We start from the raw sequence: 23,543 nt of genomic DNA on the forward strand, positions 1-23,543 counted from the left end.
ATATCTCATGGTTGAGACACCGAAAATATGGTAGAAGAACGCTACAAGGGATAACCTCGCTCAGGACGAAGCCGTCGTGTACATGATCTCATTTGCAACGATGGCCTTGAAGATGTTTTCGATGTTTTTCGGATCGTGCTGCATCACGCAGGCAAGTTGTCTCCTCAGGCCAAATCGAAGCCACAGCATCCTTGTGATGAATACCCCGATCGTGTTGAACTGCAAAGAATGTCGGACACGTCAACTTCTGGGAGATTTGTGTGACTTACGGCTGCAAAGTATGCAAGCCAATCGTCCCATGATAGTGTCTTGTTTGTCAACCTCGATGAAAAGAACCGACATGGCACAATGATCAATAGGTAACATTACCTCCAGTGGCAGCCATATTGCTAGCTCATGACGAGAGTAAACCGTTGGAAAAGGGACTAGAGTTTAGTGTGGTGAAGGCACTTGGAGTAAATATGGCATAGCCAGGTGAGATTGTTCATCGGGAGCTTTTCCCTTTACGATTGTGTATCAAGTCTGGCATGAGTCGGTCAAAAACTAGGGTATTGCGGGGTTCATGACTCGGCCGCGAGGTTAATGTCGGTATACTATTTGTGGAAAGACCCTTGTTTTGAGAATTCTCGGCTTCTCTTTCAGAGCCGCGGTTTCGCGAGAGCCAGGCTAACTATTGGCATACATAGAACGGACTTGTTCTAAACAAGGGGCTATAAATCTGCGTTGCGCCACAAACATATCATCTGTGCGGTTGCATTGTCACTCACCATTTTTGCTTTTTATCATGTCTCCAACTATCTTGGCTGTACCCGGTGCATGGCATACGACCGAGTCATTTGAGCCCATAAAGAAGATCTTCACGCAAAAGGGATACCAATTCGTCAGTCAAAACGCACCGGGGTTGCATGATGCGAACGGCACCTGTCAAGACGACGCTGAGTCACTAAGGAGGAAACTCTTGCTCCCGCTGATTGAGGATGGCAAGGATATCGTCGTGTTGATGCATTCTTATGGCGGGATGTATGGTTCACAGGCTGTTCAAGGCTTAAGCAAGAAAGAGCGGGAACAAGCGGGTAAGAAAGGCGGTGTCATTGCCCTGATCTACGTCTCGGCTGTAACACCCGTCGAAGGAAAGACAACGTTGGATATGATGGGAACAGATGCAAAGAATCTCCCTCCATGGGTTGATTACAACGTACGTGATTCAGCATGCCCTGTTCTGCGACACCACAGACTAACAAACTCTAATCATTCCAGGAGACAACGGGCTGGGTCAAGTTCACAGGAGCAAAGGATACAATGTATCACGACATTCCAGACACAGAAGCAGAATATTACATCTCTCTGATCAGAGATCAAGCGTTGAACAGCATGAACACGCCGATTTCTTATTCTCCGCTTACAGATGAGAATTACAAGGGCAAGGCATGGTATGTCATCTGCGGGTCTGATCGTGTTGTGCCCCCTGCGGGACAGGAGATGTATGCGGCTGTAGGAGGGATCGACAGGAAAGTGACAGTTGAGAAGGCGAGCCATGCCTTCTTTGCTACTGCGGCTGAGGAGACTGTCGACGCGATCCTTCAGCTGGTGGAGATCTGAAAGTTTTATCCCTGTTTTGTTGGTTTGGTGTCTCAGTCTAATCACGCACGTGTGAACTCGTGGCTTTGTTGCCAAGAAGCTGCCAATGAAGTATGAGGAAAAGAGCTGCCAAGCTAGCCAAGTTAGCGATATGGTAATTGATGCCCTTGTCTTTGCACTTTTGACGTTGTCTCCTGTCTTTGTCAGGATTGGTTTCATTGTGACAGGTTCCAATGCGGGGCCGACAGATACGATACGATAAGATAAGGGGTCGGTAACCTCAACTTGGATAACCGAAGACATAGCCGGAAACAAACGGCTAACATTGCATCAAACATTCTAAGTGGCAGTCAACTCATGTATGGTACCCAAAAGGAAGTTAAGACTAGTATTTAATCTGAAGCTATATGTATTGCATCTTACACGTTCTGTAATAATGTCCGCTGTAAAATAAATGTGCTTAAACTTGACGATCTCCACCAGAACGGCCCACCAGTGGAGTAAAGTGACTCCAAGCCTTCAATCTGCCCCAACTTCATTGCTTATCAAAGGATACACTCCCAGTCCTGAGATCACTCCTGTTTATCCTGATTTTCCCCAGCTCATGAGCTTTATCAGACCAGGAGATGAGAAACTTCTGGAGCGTACTCTGATTGGGCATCATGACACTATCCTTCCTAATTCCGTTCCCGTAAGCCATAAAAAACGGGACACCTTGAACATCAAGCTTTTCAGCAAGGTCAGATGCGTCTCCGATATCGAGTCTGGCAAGGACAAATAGTTCCGGGTTGTAAGGAATTTGGTTGGAGACTCTGTCGTAGGCAGAGTTCGTAGTCTTGCTAAGACTGGCCCATGAAGTATACGCATTGATAATGACGACTTGTTACTTCGTGATGATGTTATCGTAGTCGCCTTCGCTTTTGATCTCGGTGACAGGCATTATGAAATTTTGTTTGGCTGGGTCTCAACAATGATGGAGGCTGATAGTGCGGGGGTTTGTACAAAATTGCTGGGAAAAGGAGAGTTGCAGGTTATAACAAGTTTCAGTAGCCAAAGGTCCAGTATATCCGGCCGCATACGAGAAACCTGGAGAGAAGATACTTCGTGATCCAATTGCATGCCAAGGCACTGCGTCTTCGAGCACACGTCTTTGCACTGGAATGTTGTCATGCATATAAACTAATCAGCATGACGATACCGAGTGGCTGGTTCGGTAGTTGAACTATAAATGGCAATATTGGCACGGAGTGTCTAAAGTGGCATGTCTTTCGGGATCTAGAACCATGTCCCCCAGATTCCATTTTCGGGTTGCTTAACATCGTGCGATCGAAGGAAGTCAGAATCCTTCCTGGCGAAGACGAGCGCCATGACATGGTTATAGTTCCATCTTGTCTTTTGAAGCTACCCACTCTATTTCAGTTCATTGCTTCTCCAGTGTCTTCCAGAAGTCGCCGATGAGTTTAGCGACATCCTCAGCCTGGTCCCTGACAACACTATGAACAGCCTTTGGAACCACAAAAACATTCTCGAATCCATGCGTATTAAGTTGTTCCTTACTACACAAACCATCCAACTCTCCAAGCACAGCGAGCGAAGGAATTCCAGTCTCGGCCGCCTTATCAAAGTGAGCATGCGAACCCAGCACACCGCCGTCTCTAAAGATCGCAACAACCGAAGCCGTATGTCCTGGGTGTTCGCGCATCTGCCACTCACGCACAGCCTCTGCAACAATCTCACCACTGGCGACCCTTTGCTTCCAATCCGCCGGTACAACGAGATCTCCACCCTCGAGAATGTTCAAGACGCACTTCTTCGCAGCAGCGTCGTCGTCTCCTTGAAGACAGGCCTGCTCTTCGGGTGAGAACATGGACATTTCTAGAAGTCCTGCGGGCGCGACGAGAGTGAAGCTTTTGACGCGCGAAGGTCTGGATGCAACGTAGCTGACAGTAGTGGCTCCGCCGAAGGAAAAGCCCACGAGATGAGCAGACTGCCAGCTCAGGTGATCCAATAGGTTGTCAATAAGCTCGTGGAATAGCGATGCTTCGTGCGGAACAACGGGTGTATCGCTCAATCCGTGGCCCCAGAGATCAATCAGTACCAAATGCGCAGCCGGGAACGATTTCTCGAGAGCGCGGGCAAGGGACAGCATGCCTAGCGCTGGGGTCTGAACACCATGGATGAACAGTACTTTGTCAATCTTGGTGTTTCCATCGTTGGATGAAGGTTTGACCTCGTAATAAGCAGCCTTGCCGCGGGGAGTCTGAAGGAATTGGGCGGCTGGCAGTAGTGCTCCGAATGTTTCGACGAACGCGGACTCTGTCGGCCCCGCAACAGGCGGCTGAGGCTCGTAAGTCGCCCCTGGGCGCGGGATAACAAGATCTTGTGTCATTTTCAACGCTTTTCTGATGATACGTGGTGAGAGGGCATTGTGCTGGCAATGCGGCTTTTATGAGGCCCGTCAAACCAAGTGGAGTTTTGATAAGGGACCATGGCGGTCTAGAACACTGAGCTTACCATGATCCTTCTGAGATCTTTTACTACCACCTGCCTCGGTAGGATGAATTAACAACTAGATTTATCTCGTCGCAGGGAATGGTTTCATCTATGGTATAGATTGGCCTGTGACAGGTTTTCATGACCACGTCGACCGAGATCATGATGATCTGGCAAGTGAAGTGGAGCATTTACCAGGCTAGTCGGATCAGTTCCGACTGTTGATCCCTGGAGAAAAATTGAGTCACCCCGGCCTCGGAAACAGACAGCTAGGTATCAACTCCATGCTGCCCAATATCGAGTAGGTTATCTCCTTACCCTTGGCCTGAACTTCAGCCCTCTCTCTGCGAAATCTTTTCCTAAAAAATAAACAGGAAACTGCCTGTATCGTATCATCATGTCTGAATCTTTAGAATGCGCGCCGAAATACCGCATCCGGCCCGGAACCTTCTTTGATGTTCCAGCCACGACACGAATCTATGCTGCATCGTTCAGCAACGAACCACTAATCGACTTCTTCTTTCCTACCAGGAGACAGGACCCTTTGTCCTTCTACACGTGGTCTTGTCGACGATTTCAGCGTCGGTATTGGACACCAGGGTATTCACTGAGTGTCGTGGTTGATAAGCATGATCATCCCGTCGGCCTATCGTGGTGGAAGCGACCAACTCAGCCTCTAACACTGCTTCAAAAACTCCTCTCTCCTTGTAAGTTTTCGTGGTTCGTCTCTCTCGTATCTCTGCTAATCCTATCAGCGTTCTGGATCGGTTCAGTCGTCAACGGATTTCTCAATCTTCAAGAATATCTCTTCCCAGTCCAAGGTCTCAACAAGAAAAACATGGAAACCTTTGAACAAGCATTTTCTGCTATTGAGCCGCATGTTCTGAACACCCCACAAAGGCAAAACGCGCATTACCTCTCTCTGTTGGGCGTCGATCCTGTTCTGCAAGGAGAGGGTCTTGGCAAGATGTTGCTTGAAGATGGCCTTGAGAAGGTAGATGATGCGGATTCAGCGGCTTGGCTTGTTAGTCTGGCGGGTCTGGAGGAGCTTTATGCGAGATATGGGTTTGTCGAGGAGACAAAGGTTGAGGTTGAAGGGCTGCATGATTGGAAAGGCGGTATGGTGATGGTTAGAGATTGATCGGTTTCCGAGGGCAAAGGGATAACGGCACGAATATCGTAGGTTCTCTTTATTTGTATTGTTTATATGCTATCTATTGCTGAGCGCAGAGACGACCATCAGAATGGTGTGCAACCAAGACTAGGACCTACTGAAACGAGGCTGGCGGGAGCCCAGGATGCTTAAGTATGTTCTATACCTCATCTAGTAGACACTGCATCAAATACGTGTAAGTAGGTCTCCTGGAGGAGGAACATATTACCCGAGTTGGTTCGCCGAAGCGGCACCGAGATAGCCCGTAGCAGCTAGTTCACACATTGTATGGCGATCACGTTTAATCCGAGATCTCCGAAGAGCTTACGAGTATGTTACGTGTGGCGAATAGCCCTTCTCAACGGTGAAAGATATAAGCCCCTTGCCATTGCGCTCTCTCATGCCGACTTCAACCTTCAGCACGTTATCAAACAATTTATCACTGCAATGAGTATCACACTGGAGGAGCACTTTCTCCCACGAGCAGCACACTCGTCGGTGACAGCTACAGATGACCCAATTCGTGGGTTTCCTTCCAGTATCATCAGCAAGCTGACTGACTTCGACGATGAACGAATCAAGAACATGGATGAGAACAATGTAGCGATTCAAGTCCTGTCTCACAATCCAGCGAACTTTCTCACAACCGAGACAATAATAGCTGGTAACGATGAGCTTGCTGCAGCTGTTCGAGCGAACAAGTCTCGCTTCGCAGGCTTTGCGTGTCTTCCGATGGATGATCCCGTGGCAGCAACTCACGAGCTTGAAAGATGTATCAAACAGCATCGTTTCGTCGGTGCGCTAATCGATAACCATTCCAACGGCAACTTTTACGATGGTCGCGAGTACGATATTCTCTGGGCAAAAGCTTTGGAGCTAAATGTGCCGCTTTATATACATCCCGCGTGGCCGAGCCAAAAAGAAAAAGAGGCTTTGTACTCGGGTGGTAATCTACAGTCAGACAGTAACTCAGCCACCGCACTTGGCGCCTTTGCTTTTGGATGGCATGCCAGCACTGCGAACACTATCTTGCGCCTAATGGCTAGTAACACTTTTGACCGCCACCCGGAGCTCAAAATCATCATTGGCCATTCTGGAGAACTCATACCATACATGTTTGACCGTATCAACAAGGCCACTGCATTCTTCGACATGAAGCGTGGGTTCGTCGAGGTGATGCATAGTAACATCTGGATCACGACTTCGGGGATGTTCGATGTGCATTCTTTGCGGTGTCTGTTGGGAAACATGCCTCTGAGTCAAGTCATGTTCAGTGTTGATTACCCCTTCAGTGATAACAAGCTTGGAAAGGAGTATTTAGAGACGATCTGGAGGGAAGGGATTCTTGACGAGGATGGGATCGAGGCTTTCGCTTCTGGGAACGCGAGAAGGTTGTTGTTCCATCAAGACTGAGAAAACGATATAGCTGCGAAGGCGCTCAAAAGAAACAAGGTTATTGTGAGACAGAAGCGCCGCGAGTACGAGCAGGGAATTCCCCCCGTCGCCCGACTCGAAGGCAAAGCCAACGGGCGCACCAGTGTCAATAACATGCCAATGCTATCTTGTTCGTGAAATCAATTATGTTTACCAAGATTTAGGATGCTGACATAGCATCATCAATGCCTCGCTAGTCCTTAGCAAGCAGCGCATATCCTCAGTGTCCATATAGCGTCGCGCTGTGCCATTTGAGACTACCTCAGCGCTAAGCCGATTTAAAACACAGCCACGTCATCCAATCAATTGTCAGGTTTAAATACGACACAGCGCCCATTTCTTGTTTATTCCAGATCAACCGCCACAATGCCCAGAGCTCACGACCATTTTCACGGTCGGCATTACCACGCTGAGCGCACAACTGGCCCTGTCAAGGCGCTCAATCCGACGAAGAGATATCTAGTCGCCGACAAGAAGACACCCAATGCCGAGTCTGACACTGGAAAAGAATCGCGTCCGAGTGCTGAGAGCCCCGGGGTCGCGTATGTCTGGAGGAGTCGCGATAACAGAAAAGGACGACATGCGTTAGCTATCAGTGTTGATCCTCACAAGCATGAAGCAACGAAGGGACCAAGGCCATCGAATTCGTATCACCAGACTCTCCGCGGCATCTTGAAGATGTTTGTCAGATACCCTGTCTGGGATGTATCGTACGATGTCGCAGTCGTCTTCACAATAGGTATTTACCACCTCATCACGCAAAGCAGTAGCTAATGACCGGAAGGGTCGATTATCTGGGTAATCAATGGCTTCTACTCATTCCTCCCCGTTCTCAACCCTTCAACCAAGGTATCTGACTGGGCCGGTGGATTGACAGCTTTCATCGGCGCTACGGTCTTTGAGTTTGGCTCATTTCTACTCATGCTTGAAGCCGTCAATGAGAATCGATCGAGTTGCTTCGGTTGGGCCGTTGAAGAGAGTGTAGATGGGATACTTCATCTCACTCACGCGCATAACTGCAAGCATGCACATGCGCAAAAGGGGACCTTTGTAAAGCAAAGCTCTAGATCCTTGGGTAATAATGCAGCGGATTCACCGGGGAAAAACCGCATGTGGTCTTGGTGGCCGACGTGGTATGAACTCCGAACGCATTATTTCTTCGACATCGGCTTCTTGGCCTGTTCTTCCCAAACATTCGGCGCCACGGTATTCTGGATATCAGGCTTCACAGCCTTGCCGCCTATACTCAACAACCTCTCTACGCCAGCTGAAAACGGCGTCTACTGGCTCCCTCAAGTAATTGGAGGAACAGGCTTCATCGTCTCAAGTATCCTGTTCATGGTCGAAGTTCAGCCGCGATGGTACATTCCAGCGCCGGGGGTACTAGGATGGCATATCGGACTATGGAACTTGATTGGTGCTATTGGCTTTACTCTTTGTGGTGCGCTGGGCTTCGGCATTACGCATCCGGGTGTTGAGTACGCACTCACGCTCTCGACATTCATAGGTTCATGGGCATTCCTTGTAAGTCTGACGGCACTCTCTGAGACATGGGACTGATGTGAGATTCCAGATCGGCAGTGTGATACAATGGTATGAGAGCCTGAATAAATATCCTATCTGGGTGGATCACAAGATCGAGAGGCTTGGACAACGAGAGAGCTAAATAGAAAATCCTTTCCCTACCTAGTTACAAGTCTTGTTGGCAGTAACAGATATCTTCCTAGAGTGGCTACAGCTGTCATTTTGTATTCGACTAGTCTTTGCTAAAGTCAAATAGCTGAATGCCGACCACCACATAATCTTTAATGAAAACACCCCGATCCATCGCATCAACAAATACCTTGAGCCCCGCCACTCGATTCTCCTCCAGCGCCTGAAGGGGCAATTTAACAGGCTTTGTGAGGCGCCGCGCGTTTTCACGAGGATCAGCTATGGGCTCCTCACGTACACAATATCCCCAGGCCGGACTCTCTCTCCCATCTCGCGCAATAAACTGTAATCCTGTCAAATCTCTGTAGCCACCAACCCAAACCTGAGCACACTCAAGATACGACCTTTGGGCATCCCATTCATCCTCGATATAGTGCGGCTGCTGTTCCAGTTCCTCATCTCGACGACTTCCCTTCAGTTTCTCAAATATCCACATGTAGCGAATTTGAAAGGGGACAACTGGTTCTCAATAGTCGGTACTTTATAGATTCAATATGGCGGAACATGGCCCTCTACCAAAGCTAACTGTTATACGTGAATCCAGCTGACGACATGTCCAATTCTAAATTTACGTCTAGCATCGCAGTGTCAAGCCACGATGATAGATCATCTCCAACCTGAAATTGTTCAAGTCCACCAAACTCCCAACACATTCCAGTTTCCACGGTCTCTAACCAATTGCAACTTCCAGACCCGACACCTAGCCCACCCAGACCATCGCTCGAGATGGCTGGAACCACTGTCATGCTTTGCTCCGTGTAGCTTGCCATTGAGACCCTTGCTGTGGCTTGCAATCCAGCCTGTTGAACTAAATCCCGACGGATATATCCGAAGTGAGGGATTGCAATCCTATTTGGTAGTTTGCTTGATAAGCTTTCGTCACTGTCGACAGCAATACCCGTCAATATGTCAAGCATCCTTCGACATTGACAAGCAACCTTACATCCCGCCTTCTCTTCCCTTCCAAATATGCCTTGAACTTGTGCAATCAGGTTTTGATCCTCGTCTGGGACCGGAACGATCATCTCGTCTGACCGTGGTTGCGAGAGACATAGGATTAGAGATACGCAAGCCATGAATCCGACAAAGTCGCTTGTTTTACAGTCAAAGATACTGAAACCCTCAATTTGAGTACGCAAAAGGGTAAAGCGTTTGAGTAGTTTCCGAGAGGCTTCCAAACATGCCAGTCTGTGAGAGCCTCGAGGAGATGTTGACTCTGCACCGACGATGAATGGCAAATGAAGGTTGATTCTGACATGAAAAAAGTAAAAGTGCAATAGCAAAAGATTTCTCAGCTCATCCGTCTCCGGATGGGAGTTTGGCAGTGACTGGGGTAGATCCCACCAGCTCAACGGCATAGAAGAGGCGATGGTATCCATTTGTTCGTCAAGAAGCATTGAACTTGCAGAAGATGGCTTCCCGGGCATCATGTTACGGTCAATGATCTTTCCTGCAATCGAAGCACACCGCAGAACGAAGCGCTGCTCTGGGTATACAGGCACGTTAGATGGTTCGACGGTTGGACCAAGATGAGCGTCGTTGAAACCATATGGAAGGCCAAGAAGAAGGCTTGAGAAGCGATCTCCGTGGTAAAAAGCCCACCAGATACTCTTCAGACGAGGAGACACCACTTCCCGTCTATACAGGCCCTATGATACTGTTAGAGTTGTGGAGACTAATTGTATGTAAGATAGAATTACCATAACTTCTGAAATAGCAAGGCCTTTTCTGTACATCATCCAAGACTGTCGAGGTTGCCCAACATCACTGTAGGCTTTAGCCAGCAATAAAAGAAGTTCCAATGCCTCCGGAGAGTAACAGTGCGCAGAATCGGGAACGGCCAGCCTATCAACGAGCCCGTATAGATGATTGCTATGCCCCGTGCTACGAGCATAGGCAACAACAAGCATGCCAAGCTCAGCAGGGTCACTACTCGTATAGACACGGGCAGCAAAAGCGGCCAGGTCTTCGTAAGATCCCTGGCAAATGACCTCAACCTTGTGACGGAAACTGCTCCACCAGGCCCCATTCTCAGACAGCGTAGATAACAAGACATCATATTCTGGTAGAAGGGAGCGAAGTTTTGAGCATGCTTCACTCGAGCTTTGCGTGTAGAACGGCGGACTTTTGTGAGATGGAATTTCGTGAACAGGCCTGGCAATCTGACGAGTTTCTACCGATCCCTTGAAAACAGTCAGCAAACTGTGATGAGCGAGCTTAACCTTCCGACATACCTCGGCTTTGTTGAGCATGGACACAAATGGGGCTCTTTCATCTGCCTCGACTGACTCATCTTCAGTATTAGCCCTTTCATGGCTAATGGTCGCCTCATGTGTTATAGCGTGATTCCTAACCATCTTTTCGAGAAGAGTGACCCTCTGTTGCAAGCTTACACTTTCGGTGTTAATATTGCTCTCTTCCACTGGAGTCATGTCTCGTTGGTCGAGACAGCGGGAACCACGAGCAGCACATGGGATACAAGGAGATGAAGTTCCAGGATGGAACTTGCATTTTATCTTCCTCCTTCGACCTAATGTAATTGTCAGTTTGGGATTACTCAACATGCTGATATTCTGATTGACGATTGTCCCGCAGCATGTGGAAACAATTTTCTAGATATATCCTGCTGGCCTGTGCTAGGTTCGTAATGTCTACCCGGAGGCACCAGATTCATTTTAAATACAAATCAGTATTGGTGACTCACATTCGCTGCAGCTATGCGTCCCCTTTCTCATCTTCCGTCTAGCCGTAACGGGCTGTGACATCGCCCTTGGGGCTGCAGCCGTGGCGGACATGTTATATCTAGTAGACCGGAGAGATTCACGTGGGTAGGGTCTCTTTCGGCCGAGATTCTCTTAGTTTTAGGTGATCAGGGCTGTCGAATGGGCCGAAACGATGCGTGAGCGATAATCGGTCAGCGAGACAGCTCATGGTGAGACGGACGAGTTTGGTCCGCGTCACGTGACGTAAGCCGGTTTTGATCAGATCTCCGTCCGTTGATGTGAAAGATATGGCCAAATTCGGATTTTCGCTATCCAGCTGAAATTTGACCATGAGAAAATTAAACTATAAGAAGGTGGGAGGTTTCCCTCCTTTGACTCACCCTCAACAGTATACTCACACAAACATCACCAACTCTTATACCCCCTTCAAAAACATCAACTAGTTTATCATGGCTCCCCTTGTCTGGCTCGTCACTGGCACCACATCTGGTATCGGCGCTGCGTTGGTAAATGAAATCGTTGCCCGCGGCGACAAAGTCATTGCCTCCGGTCGCAAAGCAAACCAGAAGCTCGGTCACCTCAAGTCGGACAATGTAGCCGTGTTGGAACTAGACATAACAGCCCCATGGACCGTGGTTCAGGCTACTATGAACGAGGCATGGTCCATCTTTGGACATATTGACATTCTGTTGAATAATGCTGGTGCTTCTGCCTTGAAGTGCGCAGAAGAGGCTGAGTAAGGACCATAACATTCCTTTGATTGAGAAGCGAGCTAACAAAGAATGACAGAGATGGATATGTCCAGACCCTCTTTCAAGTCAATGTCTTCGGACACATGAACGTCACTCGGGCTATACTCCCGCATTTCCGTGCCCAGGGCCATGGTCGAATTGGCTTCACTTCATCCGCCAGCTCGTGGGGTCCTCTACCCTTTATGTCCCACTATGCAGCATCCAAAGCCGCTCTTAGCACTTACATCGAGAGCCTTCACAAGGAGGTCCGACCTTTTGGCATTTCTTGTGTCGGGTTCATGTGCGGTAACTTTCCCACCAACCTTGGCCACCCAAGGGAAGACGCCGGACAAGAATTCGCACTCCAAGGACCTGCCATTCCAGACTACAACAAGCTCATGGGAGAACTTGGACTCATGTTTGCGAAGGCATTCGCCCAGAGGACGGGCGAACTGGACAAGGTCGCCAAGGTTATGGTGGATGTCATGAAGGGTGAGGGGATTGCTGCTGGAAAGCCATGGGCGGTCAGTATTGCCATTGGGTCTGATGCGTTCGATTGCGGAAAGCAGAAGTGTGAGGAGCAACTCAAGCTGCTGAATGAGTGGAAAGATGTTAGCTATGCTACTGATCGAGGTGGCCATGATCATATCACACCTAAGGAGTATATGGAGTTTGCTTCCATGCTGTAGAAAGGGGAGGATAGGGGCAATTGGCGACGGGTTATCCATAGAAACAATAGCCCAATTGGTTCTAGACATGGGAAGCAGTACGTTGGACGAGGTATCTACCGCTACAAGTTTTAGCCATCTCAATGGCCCAAGTATGTTTTATAGCTAGCCTGAATTGATTTTTCGACCTTCTTTATGTCAATAGGGAAATATAATAAGTCAGGTTCGAAACAGGTTCGCTATGTTCTCTGAGAGATTTCGAGTTACCCTATACTTACTTACTTCTCAAAAGCTTAAATGGGTAAAGCTCAAGCGCGTGATTGGTCCCATGACTTGATGAGGGGAATACGTACTTAAGAAACGAAAATAACGCATGCTTCGAATACAGGGGAACTCCTGATACTACCTTACTCGACGTCATAGCTCTGACACAGTGCACCTGAAACTTCGCCACTCACTATCAGTTATGTCGTCCACTTACGCCTTCGATCTTGGCTTGTATAAGCGAACTATCTCGACTACCTCCCCCGAAAGCCAAGCCTGGTTCGACCGTGGACTCATATGGGCATATGCATTCAATCATGAGGAATCTGTCTTTTGCTTCGAGCAGGCCGCCCAGTCTGACCCCAACTGCGCAATGGCCTACTGGGGCGTGGCATACAGCCTGGGGCCAAACTACAACAAACCATGGTCGTTCTTCGATGACAAAGACCTGGCCGACGCAGTTGCGCGTGGCCACAATGCCGCCCGCACAGCCATGGCTAAGATGTCGGCCTGCACCCCAGTTGAGCAAGCCCTGATCAAAGCACTTCAGCACCGTTATCCACAAGAGAAACCCTCGAATTGTTCTTCTTGGAATCAGGGCTTTGCTGATGCAATGGAAGAGGTGCATGGGGACTTTCCGGACGACTTGGATGTCATTACGCTGTATGCGGATGCTTTGATGAACTTGAATCCATGGAACCTCTGGGATCTTAAGACAGGAGAACCTACACCTGGAGCTCACACGCTGAAGATCAAAACGATAATCGATGATGGCCTAAAGCTCAATGGGTCCTTGAAGCATCCTGGCCTACTCCATCTGTACATACACCTGATGGAAATGTCTCCTAGACCAGAAAATGCTCTTCCAACTGCCAACCATCTTCGTGGGCTCGTACCTGATGGAGGACATCTCCACCACATGCCAACTCACTTGGACGTCCTCTGCGGACACTATCAAGCGGCCATTGACTCGAACTCGGACGCGATCAAAGCTGATACTAAGTATCTAGCCAAAGCTGGACCCCTCAACTTCTATTCTCTGTACCGATGCCACGATCTTCATTTTCGAGTATATGCTGCTATGCTCGCGGGTCAGTACAAAATTTGCATCGACACTGCGAGTCAACTAGAGTCCACTATCCCGAAGGAACTGCTTCAAATCGAGTCTCCGCCCATGGCTGACTGGCTCGAAGCGTTCCTGAGCCTCCGTGCTCATATCCTAGTCAGGTTTGGAAAATGGCAGGATCTGATTGATATGAAGCTACAAGAAGACCAGGACTTATACTGTATGACGACGTCAATCGCCTTGTATGCGAAGAGTGTAGCCTTTGCTGCTACGGGCAGAGTATCAGAATCAGAACACCACAAAGGATTATTCCACGAGTCCTTGAAGAGAGTTCCAACCTCACGCACTCTTTTCAACAACACTTGTCTGGATATCCTCCGAGTGGGTGAAGCTATGCTTGATGGCGAATTGGAATACCGAAAAAAGAATTATGATGTCGCTTTTGAGCACCTCCGTGAGGCTATTCGTCGCGAGGATAATCTTCCTTATGACGAACCGTGGGGATGGATGCAGCCTACCCGCCACGCATACGGTGCGTTGCTTATGGAGCAGGGGCATCTTGAAGAGGCAGTTGAGATTTACAAGACAGACTTGGGACTCAACGATAATCTACCTCGAGCTTTGAGGCACCCTAATAACGTGTGGGCACTGCACGGCCTTCATGAAAGCTTGACAAGACTAGGAAGAGACGTGGAGGCGAAGGAGGTTGAAGGCCATTTGCAAAAAGCACTGGCAGGTACCGATGTTGTCGTCAAGGCCTCTTGCTATTGCAGACTAGACAAATGAGAATACACACCGACGCTCAATACACTTTTTACTATTATTAATCTCTAGGCTATGAGGAAATATGGGATGCTGAACCGGAGCGCCTGTTGTTCCGAAATCGCTAACCTCTTGTTGCATATACTCATCACGTCTCTTCTATTGAACATTGATTACTGCAGTATCCACTGAGCCTTACCTTGGGCATTTAGAATGAGTAGAACACCTTGGTAATGGTATCTGAGAAATGATGGGTAGATGATTGTTCTGTAAGTTCTGTACGAGCTTTTCTTTGTTCTCCCTCATAGACAAACCAGACTCTCGAGCCCGAGCTTTGTGTTCACATGTGTTCATAGCATAACGTTTAACGGAGATAAAAGATTAAGAGGTTTTTATTGAATATAAGAAATATGACAAAGAATTTGTGGAAGGCACTGGCCGAACAACACCACCTCAACATGTGTTCTTCTCATGAACATGTAGGGTGCCAGTTGCAAGCTTTGAAGAACACTTGGCCTCACAGTTGGGCCTTTGAAGCTCAATGGGACCATTTGCAGATATTTATACCTATCTTACACCTCAGTATCTAAGCTTGTCTCCCATCCAGAAAACAACAAATTTCATTCTAACCTCACCACCATATTCAACACAGCAAATACTATTCTACAATCAAACATCGATCATGACTTGGCCATCAGCCGAAGATAACACTCGCCTCCGAGCGCGTCAGCTCCGCCGCTTTCATGAGAAGCATGTTAGTTCGAAAGGCCCCCTGAAGAACGCAGACAAGATCACCGAAACTGACATGGACCTCGCCACGACTCTCGCTCCAGACTATAGTCTTAAGTTCTGTGATAAGGATGAGGAAGAGTATCCTAAGCAGTGGGAAACGAATCCGAGATCCCTAGGTTTCATCCTCGGCAACTTCCGTCTCAAGGCCAAGGAGATTACAGACGCCATTAACAGAGAGATTGATGATGCCATTGCCGGGCACGGAACTTTTATTCCACCAGTTTTCCCTGCGGGTTATGGCGATAGGGAGCAAATTCGTTCTCTGCAAAAGATTAACAAGCGGCTCCATGCCGTATGGCGGGAAGAAGAGGAGAAGGCTAAGAAATACTTGGCTAGAGCTAAGGAGGCTGAGGCCCGACTTCAAAGGCTTCTGGAGGGGCTGGAAGATGAAGACGATGAAGATGAAAACAGGAGGAGGAAGAGGAGAAAGCTTGATGGAGCGGACAATGGAGTGCAAGAAACCATCCACTGTAGTCAGCCGGGCGCTCGTACTAGAAAGTGATTCGACTTTGTATTAAGACCGAATTCTACAATTTCCTTCTTGTAGAATATGTTTACTAACAATGCCAATGGTCGGGTGAGGTGTCCGGCCTTCAAGATTGTCACACATCTTAAATACACGATGGAACAGTTCAATACAAGCATTGCGGCATTATCATATTTTAAAGTGGATATAATCTATAAATCATGAAATCAATTATACGAAGTATTAGAAATATATTGAGCTACCTCTATTGAGCCATCCTTCTTAAACCACACCTAGATGCTCAAGGTACTTTGCAGAGGCAAATCTCGACTACTTCGGCCAACGTAGATAGCATAGTTGCCTTGCTGAAGTTGCCACTCCTGCGCATTAACATCCCAGACACTCAAGTCGCGGCGAGTAAGCTCAAAGGTCACTGTAGCCGTCTCTCCAGCCTTAATAGCTGGTTTCGTAAAGCCACGTAGCTGTCTCATAGGACCACCTGGAACACCAACGTATAGCTGTGCAACCTCCTTGCCGTCGACAGACCCAGTGTTCCTGACGCTTGCTGTGACAGTAGCAACGACGTCCCACAAATCTGAACGGCCTCCCTCGGTAAGAGCACCAGCTGGGTATTCCGGTGTCTGGGCCTGGGACTTTGAGATCTGGAGACTAGCGTACTCAAAGGTTGTGTAGCTCAAGCCGAAACCAAACTCGAAGCGAGGCGTGATGTTCTTAGCATCGAAATGTCGGTAGTCAATGAAAATACCCTCGGAGAAGTCGGACTGGGGAAAGTGTTGGTACTGGTTGGGGGCGAGAGTCAAGTCTGGCTTCAGCAGGTGACCATAATCCGTCTCGTTGCGGGCAACGGTGTAAGGGAGGCGACCAGATGGGTTCTCATCGCCATAGAGCAAAGATACCAGAGCATCTCCACTATCCTGACCTGGGAGATGAGCGTAGATAATAGCGGTGACGTTGGGGTGACCAAAGAAGCCATCCACAAGTCGTGTTCCAGCATTGTGAAGAACAACAATAGTGTTAGCGCACTTGTCAGCGACGTTATTGATGAGCTCATCAGTATAGGCATCATAGGTTGCAGGTCTATCCCAGCCTTCGCTAGCCCATGCATTACCAGCAACGATGCAAGCTTCAGATGTAGGGTTCACATAAGGATCCCAGCTCTCAAAATCCCAGAAAAGCGCAGTACCCTCTTTCTTCGCCCGAGAAACGAATGCATCGAAGGGTGAGCTGAACAGAGTCCAAGCGCTGGCACCCGAGCCTCCACCCGAGATGATGGTTCCGTTGGGCGCGATGGCGGAGTATGTGAGACTCAAATTTCCGAGAAAGCCGAGGTTCAGCTCAGTGATGTTGGCGGATTGGGCACCGATAGACCAAGCGGAGAACATGCCTTGGGCGGGGTCTGGGATGTTCTTATCAGGAGCTTTGTGAGAGTATCCGAACAAAGAAACGAGTTTCATGTTGGGCTTGAATGGCAGTGCGTTGTTGGTGTTCTTAACAAGAACATGGCCCTCGACTGCACCGTCCCAGATAGTAGGCTTGGAGCTTGCGTTGCGAGCGTCGACTACTGGGTGAGGCTCCCAAAGCTTGGCAGCGAGTCCGTGACCTGGGGCTTCGGTGTCTTGGTCCTGGTTCAACTGATACCAAGTTGCAAGGAGCCTACACGATTGTCAGTTCAAAAGAATTGAGAAGTAAGGCTGAGACTTCGCGTACCGTGTAACCATATTGTCAACCTGTGACTCGGGAATAGTTCCGTTGTTCACACCAAGGGTAAGGTTGGCACCCCACAAGATCGAGCTGGGCATGACAACATCCAGGCCAGCCAATGCTGAAGCCATACCAGATTGCTGTGCGCCCCAGTCCGAGACGACAAAACCCTGGAATCCTAACTCGCCCTTGAGAAGGCCATTGAGAAGCTTCGAGTTTTGGCAGGCGTGTGAATTGTTTGCTCTGTTGTAGCTGCACATCACACTGGCAAGTCCGGCGTGGACTGCATCAGCGAAAAGCCCAGTTCGGGTGTTAGTAAGGTTCATCTACTCAGCCAAGATATGATGTGCTTACCAGAGATATAATTCATGGAGTGTCTTGTCATCGAGATTTGATGAGATTGCATCAGCCCCAGTGACAGACGCCGCAAGTCTATGGGTCTCCTGCTCTTGAGCAAGGAAATGTTTTCCGCATGCAACAACTCCGGCGTCTTGGATACCGGCGACAGCTTCATGCCCTAATTTACCCGCCAGGTAGGGATCATTGGAAAACCCCTCCCAGTTGCGTCCACCTTCAACTACTCGGCCCAAAGGTCCAAATACTGGACCGAGAAGGATGTTAACGCCCTTGGCTTTGGCCTCAGCACCCATGTAGTAGCTCCGGCTGTAGGTCAACTCCGGATTCCAGCTTGCACCGACATGAATCCCGGAGGGAAACGAGCTCACATAATCTGTGTTGCGGACACCGTTGCCAGCGTCTGCTAAACACAGTCCTGGAAAGCCTACACGGGGAATGCCAGGGATGAAGCCAGAGCAGCCGGTGGTCGTCTGGCCTCCTGTAGTCAAGTTGACTTTCTCTTCAAGAGTCAACTGGGACACCAAGTTCTTGGCTTTGGCTACAGCGGCAGCCCATGAGCCGGTGTCTACCTGTTCCGCTGGTCAAGAGATCAGTATTGCTTTCGTTGGGAAATCAGAGAGAGTGCTTACGTGTAGGATACACTGGTGGCGATTGACCGTAGAAGTAGGTATCATCGGTGATGACATTTTCCGGTTGGCTCTGAGCTAGTAGACCCTGGCTCATCAGACTCAGGGCCGCCAAACAAGATATGGAAGAAGGAAACATTGCGAGTCGATTGCTTGTCTCGATGCCTGGACATATTTCACTTACGTTCAGGATCTGCGCTCTATATATACTCAACTTCCAACATCACAGCATGTAAAAACAAGACGACTCGACCATCAGTCCCCCGCTCATCGGCAAGACGCATCGGCTCCTCTGTCCACAGGCCCGGAGACCATCGGGGAACTTAGCAGACAACATGGTGATTCTGAATAATGGATCTCAGTCTCTAGCCTTTACGCAATGCTTTCAAATGGGCAGGAAACTCGGCAATAGCGTTACTCTTACAGAAAACCGTCGAGGATATTCGGGCCTTTTAACAAGGTCACTGGGACTGTGGGGTGCACGTCGTCGCCTGACATTGGCCTCCTCGACTTTCGATTGACAAGGGAGCAGACCATCTCCCCAGTTTTCTCCACCCCCGCCTTTCTGGTTTTGGGTTAAGCTTGGCTCCGTTTACCCCAGAATTATGCGCGAGCCGGTAATGTGACCTCCATTGAGTTAGTGATTGAGTTTTGATCGCTCAACGTGCCCGATTTTTACCCGGCCCGTCACATCGTTTCTCTTAATCCCCGACGGGATGTCTCTGGCCTGCGGCATCGGCCTTGAAAATTTGCTCTCTGTGTCTTCCTCTTGTTCATCTTGTAGCTCCGAGAAGCTGCCGAGGGGGCTTGATACCTGCAGCTTGCGCTAGCTCCGTTCAACTTCATCACGAGAGGATCGAGGACTGCAAGACTCGATCAGACGAGAGAGGAGAACATGAGCAAAAAGGAAGCAGGTCCATCACCAAAAAACATACAACAGCGGGGATTCGCTGGTCGTCACCGACCCAACTACTAATCCGCCCCTTATCAGCTTATCTATGGGAGAGCGGACGGGATCCCGAGTTCTCTGATAGGTATGGTCGTATGTGATTGTTGGACGCTCTGCCATACACTATGACGTTGCTGATGACACGAAGAAACGTATCTATCACTAGGCGTCCACTGCCCCCGACCGAGCCTCTGGATATCCCGGTTCGTTCCAACGTGGTCAACTCACTGGCTTCTTGTCAGGGGCCAATATATGAGCTGCTTATCAAAGGAATATGTTCATGTTCGAGAAAGAGAAGCAGACAGATATCGACAAGAGTGAGGGCTTTCTTTTGGAATATGAGTCGGAGAGTCATAGTTCATTACAATGTATCTTGCTGAAAGTCCGGTGATTGCTCTCATAAGCGGTCAATCTCCAAGGATAATGCCATCCATAATGACAACAGCCCAAGGCTAGGTTCTCCTTAAATATCTCGAGATATTCGCCCTTAAAACACTGCGCCATTCGCTGAAACCCAGACCGCCTTGGTTGCACATCATCGCCCTCTCTTAAGTCTCGGTCTGTTTCCCACTTTGACCAGCTTCAGGATGGATACTCTTCTTTGCCTTTTCCTTCAACTACTGCAAGCGACTGGGGGCCATCAGGGTGAATCGTAGTCTCCTCATCAAGATGGGGACTTTCGAGTCCGGCAAATTTCTTCCAGCCTTTCTTATACGCTTGGCCTGGGTAACACAGGATTGATGCTCTTCCTCTATATCGTCAATCATCACGTTGGCCGACTCTGGACGAGATCCCCTGCCGGCGATGAGGAATGGTGCGACTTTTAAGGCTGTTGTGCTCGGTTATCTGTTCCATTAGCTATGCTTCAGACAAGAGAAGAGAGCGACTTATGATATGGTGCTTCTATGCAATTGCAAAAATGTAGAAACTACACGTTTTTCCTATGCATCTTCCTCGGAGTACACAGATGCTCTTGAGAACAAATTATCCCATGAGCCCATTAGCCATCGCTCATATTCGTCCTTTTCCTCTTCTAGCGACCTTTGTTCCATCGCCCTCGAGGCATCAATGTCATGTCTCATTCTCTTGGATTCGGGTTCAAAGCTTGGTGTTGAACCGTGATACCCGTCTTGCCGTATATCATTTTGGAGACCACGGAGTAGTAATCGTTCGTGCTCCGTCACATTCAGGTCATGAAGAATGTTTGCAGGGTCTTTATCATACTCGCCGGCCGAATCACTGGAGTCGACTGAGCAAGGAGATGATTTCGAATGCTCTGCTTCTGAACTTGGAGAATACCGGTGAACGAATTGATGAGGTGAGCTACGATGGCTTGTGCAAGGTCGTTTTCTCTTTTGTTCGTGGGCCTGTTGCGGCGGGCGGGGTGTTGGATGTGTCGTTTCAATATCTGTGGCTCCGAGATAGAGGAGTGCAGGTACTAAGACGGTGTGTGGCCCTTCTCTGAGGAAAGCGACATCTGAGATATTCCAGTATGGAGTATGAATAACGGCTACTGTTATTGGTGAAGCTGCCATTTTGAAGATATAATGAGGGGTTGGCTGGATGAGAAATTGTACGGCTTCGTACCCGAAGACCGATGCTTCAGCCGAGATGTAAGACCGGTTATGCCTTTGGTTGTTTTCATAGGTGGTTAAGAGGTAATAATGATACAAATGTTTACGCAGTTTGACTGCAAATTAGGTTTCGGTCCGAGGTGACATTCACCGATGCACCTAGTCGTACCTCGGCGGCTCGGCTCAGTCTGGCTAGTCAGTGACCTCCACCCGAGTCAGATGGCGATATCATGCTATGTCATACAGCAATTGTCCACGACACACTGCCTACAGGAGATGCCATAAAACTTGACTCTGATAGGAGGTATTAGGAGACATTGGCCGTAGTTGTTTAGTTCTCACCTGTTGATAATGTCATTTTCCGGACCGCAATTAGAACCCCGTAGGTCACCCTTCTGAAAGCCACTAACGGCGACGCTAACTTGTGGTGCCTAGTGAGTGGGAGCCCTTCGATATGGCAATGGATCTTCGAGGACGATGAGCTCTTGTTAGGTCAATCTACTTCAGCGGATCCAGCCCTATCACAAACTCGCGGATTTCACGACAGCGACACCGGCGAGTTCCTTTCATTTCATGACGTAAAGTTCATTGCTATCATTGTCTCGACGATTCTGTATCAAGACTATGATGTCAGACCAGGGCAAAAGATCGCCATCATTGGACAGAACTCCATCTGGTATCCTGTTGCAATGCTAGCTGCGAGTCGACTAGGTGCTGTAGTTACACTGTTACCGCCTGGATCAATGGAGGATGATCTGGTCTATTTCCTGGGAACGTCGAAGACGACACTTGTGTTTACTGACGAGGGCGCTATCAATGAGGTCACAGCCGCTTGCAAAGCAATCGGGTTGTCAGCAAGGAATATTCTTAGACTTGGTGGGTCCAAGGATGAGACAAACAGCCTCCAGAACTTACGGCAACGGGGAGAATTACTCTATCCTTCATCCTACGCGACATCCTGGGAGCCTAAATACAACGAGGCCTCACCATGCGCATTTCTTTCTTGGAGCTCTGGTACTACCGGGAAGCCCAAAGCTGTTAGTTGAGCGCTTCGGCTATAGCCAACGGCTGCCCCAGACGAGGCAAAGCTAATCTCGGCGGTCATCAGGTTCAGATATCTCACGCCAACATCATCAGCCAGCTCCGTCAAATCACCGCCCTCACTCCATCCAACCGGCGGCGGAGAGTACTGGGTGTCCTTCCCTTCTATCATAGTAAGTTTCCCGGTTTGTCTGGAGGACCTTGACTGATAAGTCTAGTCACCGGTCTGGTCCATCTGCTTCATCTGCCCTTTGTCCTCGAGCAGCAAATGGTGATAATGGCCAAGTTCGACATGAGACATATGATGGAGACCATTGTGAGATTCAAATGCGATGAACTATGGCTTGTGCCTCGTAAGTCAGCATTGTTATCTGTCAGCGGAAACCTTGGACTGACGTACCTAGCTCTGCTGATCCGATTACTGAACGACAAGTCGGTCCAAGGATACGACCTGTCATTTGTTAAACAATTCAACACAGGCGCAGCTCCATTAGCCGATCAAGTCATCGCTCAGCTTGCGAAGAAGTTTCCGACTGTTGCTGTCCGACAGGCCTGGGGCATGACAGAGACCACGTCGTGCTTGACTGTGACTCCGCCGGATTTGAGCACCTGGAGCAACGCCTCAAAGGTTGGCAAGTTGGTTCCAGGTACCGAGATACGTGTTGTGGACCCTGACACAGGAGAGGATGTGCCACCTGGAAGTGTTGGAGAGGTAAGAGAGTCGCCGTTACGACAAGTGTTAATGCTGACTGTTCTTCTGGTAGATTTGGGCGAAGGGACCTCAAGTTACTATAGGTTACCTGGGCCGTGCTGAAGAAACCGCGGCATCATATCTGGCAGACGGCTTCTTCAAGACCGGTGACCTTGGTTCCATCGACAACGAAGGATTCATCACAATTCACGATCGGATCAAGGAGATGATAAAGGTCAGTTTGACCCTGTGATTTACAAAGCTTCGTGGACTGACCCCGATGGTTTAGGTACGAGGTCATGCAGTAGCTCCAGCTGAACTTGAAGACCTCCTTCACGGCCATCCTAAAGTCAAAGATGCTGCCATAATTGGCATCCCCGATGACTATTCTGGTGAGACACCCAGAGCCTTCGTAGTACTTGCAGGTGGGGTCCTTGCGGGCCCAGAGGTTGTGAAAGAGTTACAGGAATTTATTGCGGCGAGAAAGGCGAAGTATAAACGCTTGAGTGGTGGCGTTGAGTTCATGGATCAGATTCCAAAGAGTGCTTCTGGCAAGATTCTTCGTCGCGTGTTGAAGGCGTCATGGAAGGAGAGGATGGAGTCACAAAGGGCGAAGCTGTGAATTATAGTACAACAGGAGTTGTTATAGTAGTTCTCTCACCTGTGTACTTTGGGAACTGAGCTCTTGATACGTGATGGACGAGTTTCATTGCATGACGGTCTGGGTCAACATAACCCAT

The 23,543-nt window shown here is 48.9% G+C and overlaps 12 protein-coding genes and 1 non-coding gene across 15 annotated transcripts; 8 read left to right on the plus strand and 5 right to left on the minus strand.

The window, feature by feature from the left end:
• Positions 1-784: 784 nt before the first annotated feature.
• Positions 785-1,599, plus strand: FVEG_13382 (hypothetical protein; the record flags this gene model as incomplete). The annotated part of the gene is made up of 2 exons (XM_018902750.1): positions 785-1,195; positions 1,258-1,599. 2 exons carry the CDS (start codon positions 785-787, stop codon positions 1,597-1,599), a joined length of 753 nt encoding a protein of 250 aa, XP_018761563.1.
• Positions 1,600-2,867: 1,268 nt separating this feature from the next.
• On the minus strand, positions 2,868-4,213 carry FVEG_13383 (hypothetical protein). The gene has a single exon (XM_018902751.1). The coding sequence runs from the start codon at positions 3,965-3,967 to the stop codon at positions 2,999-3,001; it is 969 nt and encodes a 322-aa protein (XP_018761564.1). The 5' UTR covers positions 3,968-4,213; the 3' UTR covers positions 2,868-2,998.
• Positions 4,146-5,556, plus strand: FVEG_13384 (hypothetical protein). 2 transcript variants are annotated; one of them, XM_018902753.1, is made up of 3 exons: positions 4,146-4,372; positions 4,446-4,778; positions 4,827-5,556. In XM_018902753.1, exons 2-3 carry the CDS (start codon positions 4,469-4,471, stop codon positions 5,210-5,212), a joined length of 696 nt encoding a protein of 231 aa, XP_018761566.1. In that variant the 5' UTR covers positions 4,146-4,372; positions 4,446-4,468; the 3' UTR covers positions 5,213-5,556. The 2 variants fall into 2 exon arrangements, with proteins under 2 accessions (XP_018761566.1, XP_018761565.1); XM_018902752.1 differs by having other exon boundaries at positions 4,146-4,778.
• Positions 5,557-5,664: 108 nt separating this feature from the next.
• On the plus strand, positions 5,665-6,817 carry FVEG_13385 (hypothetical protein). The gene has a single exon (XM_018902754.1). The coding sequence runs from the start codon at positions 5,672-5,674 to the stop codon at positions 6,635-6,637; it is 966 nt and encodes a 321-aa protein (XP_018761567.1). The 5' UTR covers positions 5,665-5,671; the 3' UTR covers positions 6,638-6,817.
• Positions 6,818-7,022: 205 nt separating this feature from the next.
• FVEG_13386 (hypothetical protein) lies at positions 7,023-8,600 on the plus strand (the record flags this gene model as incomplete). The annotated part of the gene is made up of 3 exons (XM_018902755.1): positions 7,023-7,397; positions 7,443-8,182; positions 8,232-8,600. Coding segments are annotated over 3 exons (1,208 nt in total), but the record flags the coding sequence as incomplete, so codon positions are not given.
• A 231-nt stretch (positions 8,601-8,831) lies between these two features.
• FVEG_13387 (hypothetical protein) lies at positions 8,832-11,262 on the minus strand. 2 transcript variants are annotated; one of them, XM_018902756.1, is made up of 4 exons: positions 11,076-11,262; positions 10,606-10,901; positions 10,072-10,554; positions 8,832-10,020 (listed from the first exon to the last, which is right to left on the minus strand). In XM_018902756.1, the coding sequence occupies exons 1-4, from the start codon at positions 11,164-11,166 to the stop codon at positions 8,893-8,895; spliced, it is 1,998 nt and encodes a 665-aa protein (XP_018761569.1). In that variant the 5' UTR covers positions 11,167-11,262; the 3' UTR covers positions 8,832-8,892. The 2 variants fall into 2 exon arrangements, with proteins under 2 accessions (XP_018761569.1, XP_018761570.1); XM_018902757.1 differs by lacking the exon at positions 11,076-11,262 and having other exon boundaries at positions 10,606-10,985.
• Positions 11,263-11,543: 281 nt separating this feature from the next.
• Positions 11,544-12,514, plus strand: FVEG_13388 (hypothetical protein; the record flags this gene model as incomplete). The annotated part of the gene is made up of 2 exons (XM_018902758.1): positions 11,544-11,830; positions 11,884-12,514. 2 exons carry the CDS (start codon positions 11,544-11,546, stop codon positions 12,512-12,514), a joined length of 918 nt encoding a protein of 305 aa, XP_018761571.1.
• Positions 12,515-12,865: 351 nt separating this feature from the next.
• On the plus strand, positions 12,866-14,695 carry FVEG_13389 (hypothetical protein). The gene has a single exon (XM_018902759.1). It carries the CDS (start codon positions 12,960-12,962, stop codon positions 14,607-14,609), a length of 1,650 nt encoding a protein of 549 aa, XP_018761572.1. The 5' UTR covers positions 12,866-12,959; the 3' UTR covers positions 14,610-14,695.
• A 572-nt stretch (positions 14,696-15,267) lies between these two features.
• FVEG_13390 (hypothetical protein) lies at positions 15,268-15,879 on the plus strand (the record flags this gene model as incomplete). Its single annotated transcript, XM_018902760.1, has 1 exon — positions 15,268-15,879. The coding sequence occupies one exon, from the start codon at positions 15,268-15,270 to the stop codon at positions 15,877-15,879; it is 612 nt and encodes a 203-aa protein (XP_018761573.1).
• Positions 15,880-16,136: 257 nt separating this feature from the next.
• FVEG_13391 (beta-glucosidase) lies at positions 16,137-18,687 on the minus strand (the record flags this gene model as incomplete). Its single annotated transcript, XM_018902761.1, has 4 exons — positions 16,137-17,517; positions 17,572-17,829; positions 17,920-18,499; positions 18,552-18,687. The coding sequence occupies 4 exons, from the start codon at positions 18,685-18,687 to the stop codon at positions 16,137-16,139; spliced, it is 2,355 nt and encodes a 784-aa protein (XP_018761574.1).
• A 789-nt stretch (positions 18,688-19,476) lies between these two features.
• On the minus strand, positions 19,477-19,592 carry FVEG_17514. The gene has a single exon (XR_001989329.1). It is a non-coding gene; the product is annotated as a 5S ribosomal RNA (ribosomal RNA).
• An 846-nt stretch (positions 19,593-20,438) lies between these two features.
• FVEG_17515 (hypothetical protein) lies at positions 20,439-21,032 on the minus strand (the record flags this gene model as incomplete). The annotated part of the gene is made up of 1 exon (XM_018906762.1): positions 20,439-21,032. The coding sequence occupies one exon, from the start codon at positions 21,030-21,032 to the stop codon at positions 20,439-20,441; it is 594 nt and encodes a 197-aa protein (XP_018761575.1).
• Positions 21,033-21,422: 390 nt separating this feature from the next.
• FVEG_13392 (hypothetical protein) lies at positions 21,423-23,425 on the plus strand (the record flags this gene model as incomplete). Its single annotated transcript, XM_018902762.1, has 7 exons — positions 21,423-21,453; positions 21,507-22,108; positions 22,180-22,285; positions 22,331-22,465; positions 22,517-22,824; positions 22,877-23,038; positions 23,093-23,425. 7 exons carry the CDS (start codon positions 21,423-21,425, stop codon positions 23,423-23,425), a joined length of 1,677 nt encoding a protein of 558 aa, XP_018761576.1.
• Positions 23,426-23,543: the final 118 nt, after the last annotated feature.

This window comes from Fusarium verticillioides, chromosome 8 (genome assembly GCF_000149555.1).
Source record: "Fusarium verticillioides 7600 chromosome 8, whole genome shotgun sequence".
In the NCBI taxonomy this organism is placed as follows: Eukaryota; Fungi; Ascomycota; class Sordariomycetes; order Hypocreales; family Nectriaceae; genus Fusarium; species Fusarium verticillioides.

Excerpts from the sequence above, each read along its gene's own strand:
- FVEG_13387 (XM_018902756.1), bottom strand. The coding sequence starts at position 11,166 with ATGTCCGCCACGGCTGCAGCCCCAAGGGCGATGTCACAGCCCGTTACG. Across the intron at positions 10,902-11,075 it reads GACGCATAGCTGCAGCGAAT|GTCGAAGGAGGAAGATAAAA; the intron begins GTGAGTCACCAA and ends CAATTACATTAG. Across the intron at positions 10,021-10,071 it reads TTGCTATTTCAGAAGTTATG|GGCCTGTATAGACGGGAAGT; the intron begins GTAATTCTATCT and ends ACAGTATCATAG.
- FVEG_13384 (XM_018902752.1), top strand. The coding sequence starts at position 4,469 with ATGTCTGAATCTTTAGAATGCGCGCCGAAATACCGCATCCGGCCCGGA. Across the intron at positions 4,779-4,826 it reads TCAAAAACTCCTCTCTCCTT|CGTTCTGGATCGGTTCAGTC; the intron begins GTAAGTTTTCGT and ends TAATCCTATCAG.
- FVEG_13389 (XM_018902759.1), top strand. The coding sequence starts at position 12,960 with ATGTCGTCCACTTACGCCTTCGATCTTGGCTTGTATAAGCGAACTATC.
- FVEG_13383 (XM_018902751.1), bottom strand. The coding sequence starts at position 3,967 with ATGACACAAGATCTTGTTATCCCGCGCCCAGGGGCGACTTACGAGCCT.
- FVEG_13385 (XM_018902754.1), top strand. The coding sequence starts at position 5,672 with ATGAGTATCACACTGGAGGAGCACTTTCTCCCACGAGCAGCACACTCG.